Source organism: Lepidochelys kempii, chromosome 26, assembly GCF_965140285.1.
Source record: "Lepidochelys kempii isolate rLepKem1 chromosome 26, rLepKem1.hap1, whole genome shotgun sequence".
NCBI classification, from domain to species: Eukaryota; Metazoa; Chordata; order Testudines; family Cheloniidae; genus Lepidochelys; species Lepidochelys kempii.
The window spans coordinates 16,036,436-16,042,435 of record NC_136405.1 but is presented as its reverse complement, the minus strand read 5'-3'; the positions used below and the strand labels follow the sequence as shown (position 1 = coordinate 16,042,435).

Genomic DNA, 6,000 nt, shown 5'->3' with positions numbered 1-6,000 from the left:
CGGTTTGCAGTCTCTAAGATTTGTGCCATGGTCATGCCCATTAAATCCTCCTTTTTTGTAACTTTCTCTTAATATCAGGGGCTGCTCTGCTCGTAAAAATTCCCTTAATGATTGACTCAGTTGCCCGATCATCGGGGTCTGCATTAGTGTTCTGTCGTATCGTGTCCCGAATACGCTGTAGAAAGGTCCCTGGGCTTTCTTTTAAATCCTGCATTACTTCATATGGCTTTGCCCAATTATTATGTCGGACAGCCGAGTGACGGAGTCCATGCAAAAGCAACTCCTTATAGGAGGTAAGGTGGGTCATAGCCCCAGGATCATTTGGATCCCACCTGGGGTCTGCTTGGGGGACTTGTGCATCCAGGTCAGGGACATTGATATGATCCTGGTTGTACCGTTTCTGCGCCTCCTCCCTTGCCTTGGACACAACCTGTTGTCTTTCAACCTCAGACAATAGGGTTCGCAGGAGGATGTTACAATCATCCCAGTCCTGCTTGTGGCTGCTAAGACATCCCTCAAAAACTGAAATAAACTTGCTTGGGTTGGTGGAAAACTCTCCTGCTTGTGCTTTGAAAGCAGCCAAATCCACAGGGTTAAAGGGCACATGAGTATAGACCTGCATAGTTGTGGCCGGACGCCTGTCCGATCCACACTGGGCAACTTTAGTTTCGGTGATCAAGGGGTATAGGCCAACCAAGGTTACAAGGTGTGGGTGTAGGGGCCGAAGGGGACACCGGCTCTGCCATTACAGTGGGGGTGAGGGTCTGGGAACTAACATTAGCTGTTACCGAACCAGCCGGAGTCAGATTACATTGTTGTAAAATATCTGGTCGAGTACATAAAGCCAAAAACAAATGTGCATACATATGTTCATTCCATTTCCTTGTTCTCTGACAGAACAGGAGTAACTGGAGGATCGTGTTGTAATTAATTGATCCTCCTGGTGGCCACCACTCCTGGTCCTCTAGTTGATATTGAGGCCAGTCAACTGTACAGAATTGTTTTAATTGACTCTTAGTCATCTGATCCTCACCAAATACCTTCCAGTTTGCTAGAATGCATTCTAGGGGAGTACACCGTGCCCTAACCTCTGAGCTCTGTCCCTGTCCCATACCTACAGGGTAACTCAGGGTTCCCAGGTTCCAACAGAGCATACAATCCGGATTTCAAAAGGTTCCTACCTTATCCAAGGGACCGGTTCCTCACCGTCACCCGCAGCTGCTCCTCCCCTATGTCCAAGGGACCGGTTCCCACAGCTGCTTCTCCACTATATGAGTGTGTTGCACTGTTGTGCCCTCCGGGGTCGATCAAATCGCATCTCCTCCGAGGCCCCTGATGAACTCACTGGTGCGCGCTGGGCGTTGGTTCTCGCCGCAATCCTCGACCTCCAGGAGGGGTCCGGGCAAGCCACTGGCCATTATCTTTGAAAACTCGTGGCGAACCGGGGAAGTCCCGGATGACTGGAAAAAGGCTAATGTAGTGCCAATCTTTAAAAAAGGGAAGAAGGAAGATCCTGGGAACTACAGGCCAGTCAGCCTCACCTCAGTCCCTGGAAAAATCATGGAGCAGGTCCTCAAAGAATCAATCCTGAAGCACTTGCATGAGAGGAAAGTGATCAGGAACAGCCAGCATGGATTCACCAAGGGAAGGTCATGCCTGACTAATCTAATCGCCTTTTATGATGAGATTACTGGTTCTGTGGATGAAGGGAAAGCAGTGGATGTATTGTTTCTTGACTTTAGCAAAGCTTTTGACACGGTCTCCCATAGTATTCTTGTCAGCAAGTTAAGGAAGTATGGGCTGGATGAATGCACTATAAGGTGGGTAGAAAGCTGGCTAGATTGTCGGGCTCAACGGGTAGTGATCAATGGCTCCATGTCTAGTTGGCAGCCGGTATCAAGTGGAGTGCCCCAAGGGTCGGTCCTGGGGCCGGTTTTATTCAATATCTTCATAAATGATCTGGAGGATGGTGTGGATTGCACTCTCAGCAAATTTGCGGATGATACTAAACTGGGAGGAGTGGTAGATACGCTGGAGGGGAGGGATAGGATACAGAAGGACCTAGACCAATTGGAAGATTGGGCCAAAAGGAATCTGATGAGGTTCAATAAGGATAAGTGCAGGGTCCTGCACTTAGGACGGAAGAACCCAATGCACAGCTACAGACTAGGGACCGAATGGCTAGGCAGCAGTTCTGCGGAAAAGGACCTAGGGGTGACAGTGGACGAGAAGCTGGATATGAGTCAGCAGTGTGCCCTTGTTGCCAAGAAGGCCAATGGCATTTTGGGATGTATAAGTAGGGGCATTGCCAGCAGATCGAGGGACGTGATCGTTCCCCTCTATTCGACATTGGTGAGGCCTCATCTGGAGTACTGTGTCCAGTTTTGGGCCCCACACTTCAAGAAGGATGTGGATAAATTGGAGAGAGTCCAGCGAAGGGCAACAAAAATTATTAGGGGACTGGAACACATGAGTTATGAGGAGAGGCTGAGGGAGCTGGGATTGTTTAGCCTGCAGAAGAGAAGAATGAGGGGGGATTTGATAGCTGCTTTCAACTACCTGAAAGGGGGTTCCAAAGAGGATGGCTCTAGACTGTTCTCAATGGTAGCAGATGACAGAACGAGGAGTAATGGTCTCAAGTTGCAGTGGGGGAGGTTTAGATTGGATATTAGGAAAAACTTTTTCACTAAGAGGGTGGTGAAACACTGGAATGCGTTACCTAGGGAGGTGGTAGAATCTCCTTCCTTAGAGGTTTTTAAGGTCAGGCTTGACAAAGCCCTGGCTGGGATGATTTAACTGGGAATTGGTCCTGCTTTGAGCAGGGGGTTGGACTAGATGACCTTCTGGGGTCCCTTCCAACCCTGATATTCTATGATTCTATGATTCTAAATAGCGGCCTCGTTGCCCACCCAGGGATGCCAAAAGCTGTTGCTGGTACCCAGTGCCAGAGGCGAACAACAGCAAGGTTCGTTGCCCGGTGTGCGTCACCAAATAATCACAACGAGGTGGAGAAGCAGAAAAGTTTATTTGCAGCTGCAAAGGAGGTACAGGGAGAATAGAATCTCAAATCCTGCACACAGAGCAGGAAGTTACACAGGCTTTTATACATCCTTTCTTCAGCATACTTATCCAATAGCAAGCTGCCCTAAGTATCCATCTAGCCAGCCAATCCAGTTCCCAGCTAGTTCCCTTGTTCTCTGTACCATCTGTTAAACCATACATAAAGCTGCTTTATTCAGCATTGTTCTTCCATATCTGCCTTGTTTGGCCTTGTTTAGTTTCAGTCAGTCTGACTTTGCAACATATTGTTGCAGATCCTCAGCATAACTGCTGCGAGTGCCTCCAGGCGGGGGGGGGCAAGGACACCTGGGCCTAGTGCGAGGGGGCTTCATCGACACTGGTGGTCTTCCATCCCCTCGATTTACCTAGTGGCCATGCCCCAGTGTCCCCAACAGAAGTGATTATTTCCCTCTATTTGGCACTGGTGAGGCCACATCTGGAGTATTGCGTCCAGTTTTGGGGCCCCTGCTACAGAAAGGATGTGGACAAATTGGAGAGAGTTCAATGGAGGGCAAGAAAAATGATCAAGGAGCTGTGGCTCATGACTTATGAGAAGAGGCTGAGGGAACTGGGTTTGTTTAATCTGCAGAAGAGAAGAGTGATAGGAGTCTTCAACTCGCTGAAGGGGGGTTCCAAAGAGGATGGAGCTCGGCTCTTCTCAGTGGTGGCAGATGATAGAACAAGAAGCAATGGTCTCAAGTTGCAGTGGGGGAGGTCTAGGTTGGATATTAGGAAACACTGTTTCACTAGGAGTGTGTGAAGCACTGGAGGTGGTGGAAGGTCCATCCTTAGAGGTTTTTAAGGTCAGGCTTGACAAAGCCCTGGCTGGGATGATTTAGTTGGTGTTGGTCCTGCTTTGAGCAGGGGGTTGGACTAGCTAACCTCCTGAGGTCTCTTCCAATCCTAATCTTCTATGATCCCTGGCCCCACCCCAGAGCTTGCACCCCCAAATGGAGCCCTCACCCTCCCACAACCCAACCCTCTGCCCCACCCCAGAGCCCCCCTACACCTCAAACTCCTCATCCCCAGCCCCACCCCCATCCAGAGCCCACACCCCCTCCCGCACCCCAGCCCTGTGAAAGTGAGTGAGGGTGGGGGGAGAGCAAGTGAGGGAGGATGGAGCAAGCAGCGGCAGGCAGGAGTGTTATAGAATCCTAGAATCTCAGGGTTGGAAGGGACCTCAGGAGGTCATCCAATCCAACCCCCTGCTCAAAGCAGGACCAATCCCCAATTTTTGCCTCAGATCCCTAAATGGCCCCCTCAGGGTTGAACGCACAACCCTGGGTTTATCAGGCCAATGCTCAAACCACCAAGCTATTCCACCCCTAACCAATGGTTTGGTTTTGTACCATTAGAAAATTGCCAAGTATCAGAGGGGTAGCCGTTAGTCTATATCCACAAAAACAAGGAGGAGTCTGGTAGCACTTTAAAGACTAAATAAATCTGTTAGTCCTCATCAGAAAGTTGGCACCCGCAGCAGTGAGACAGTGCCTTGGGTGCAGTGTACAGCGCCGAGCACCCTGATCCCAAGCCTGGCCTGCAATCCCACAGCCAGCCCCGCCCCACTTCAGCCGGGGAGATGCCTTTCTCCCCGCCCCCTCAGAAAAGAGGCGGGAACGGAGCGCGCACCCCATGATTGACATCCCGCGGTCCCGCTCGCGCGCCTCGCAAGCTAATCGCCGGCGCCGCGCACGGCCTCAAGCTCGTCTTCTCTCCTATTGGCTACTTCGAACGCGGCGCTGGCCAATGAGCGCGCAGGAGCGGTCGGCCGCGGCAAGGGCGGGGCAGGGGCGCGTTGCCGGGCTGCGGCGGAGAGCTCCGGGGCGCCATGGGGCGGGCGCGGGCCACGGCCGCGCAGGGTGAGTGCGGGCTGGGAGCCCTGGGGCCGCCCGGCCGCCTGGGGCCGGGGAAGGGCTCCGGGCTGAGGTGCGGGGGCCCGGCGGGGGGGCCCGGCGGGGGGGGGGGGGGCGCCTCCTCCCCCTCCCCCTCCCCCTCCCCCCCCCCTCAGGCGCCTGCGCGGCGCGGGCGGCCCCATCGCTGGTCGCCGGGCTGTGGGGCGCCCGCCCCCCGCTTCTGGGAGAGGCCGGGCCGCGTGCGGGCCCCGGGGCGCTGCCCGGGCGGGAGCGGCGGCGGCGGGTCAGGGGCTGGGTGGGGGCAGCCGTGCTTCTCCTGGCGTGTATAGGAGCCGCTGGTCTTGCGCCCCCCCTTCCCTCCCTTAGAAGCGGCCTGTTTACAAAGTCCCCCCAAGCGGGACTGGCGCCCGCTGGCTCGCTCACCGTGGCGTAGAAAACCAACTGGCTGACGCCTCAGTGTCTCCTATAGAGAGCACGATAAATATTTCCTTCCCGAGATGAAATTTTAGTTTGTACTCGGGATGTAAGAGGTTACCTGATAAGCGTGATGCTTACTGGTTTCTGTTAATGGTTGAACTCTGGCCAGGTAGCTTGGGGCTGCTGGCCACAGGTGGCCAGGGTCCCTCTGGGCTGCCGGACCTGCTGCTGCCTGGCATCCCTGCGTGCCTGGGGTCTCTCTGGGCTGCGGGACCCTGGCTGGGGGGCCAGTGACTGGCACCCCGAGTTCCCCAGGTAAACGTTTAATCATGGGGAGGGATCGCTCAGTGGTTGGAGCACTGGCCTGCTAAACCCAGGGTTGTGAGTTCAATGCTTGAGGGGGCCATTTAGGGGCAAAAATTGGGGATTGGTCCTGCTTCAAGCAGGGGGTTGGACTAGATGACCTCCTGAGGTCCCTTCCAACCCTGACCTTCTATGATTCTGTGTAACCAATAGAATTTTAATCGGTTACATGGTTACTGTTTTTACATGCTACTTACATCCATAATTTGTACTGACTTTGCTAGTGTTTTTTATGTAGCCTGTTGTAAAACTAGGCTAATATCTAGATGAGTTGATGTACTCCCTAGAAGACCTCAATGTATCCCCA

General features: G+C 53.3%; 1 protein-coding gene across 2 annotated transcripts in view; it reads left to right on the top strand.

The window, feature by feature from the left end:
- Positions 1 to 4,821: 4,821 nt before the first annotated feature.
- CKAP2L (cytoskeleton associated protein 2 like) overlaps positions 4,822 to 6,000 on the top strand; it is a 36,132-nt gene continuing 34,953 nt past the window's right edge. Inside the window, exon 1 of one of the 2 annotated variants that reach the window (XM_073324779.2) lies at positions 4,822 to 4,919. In XM_073324779.2, the coding sequence (XP_073180880.2) occupies positions 4,889 to 4,919 (31 nt within the window). In that variant the 5' untranslated portion in view covers positions 4,822 to 4,888. The remainder of the gene's footprint in view (positions 4,920 to 6,000) is intronic. The other variant, XM_073324781.2, reaches the window with a different exon arrangement.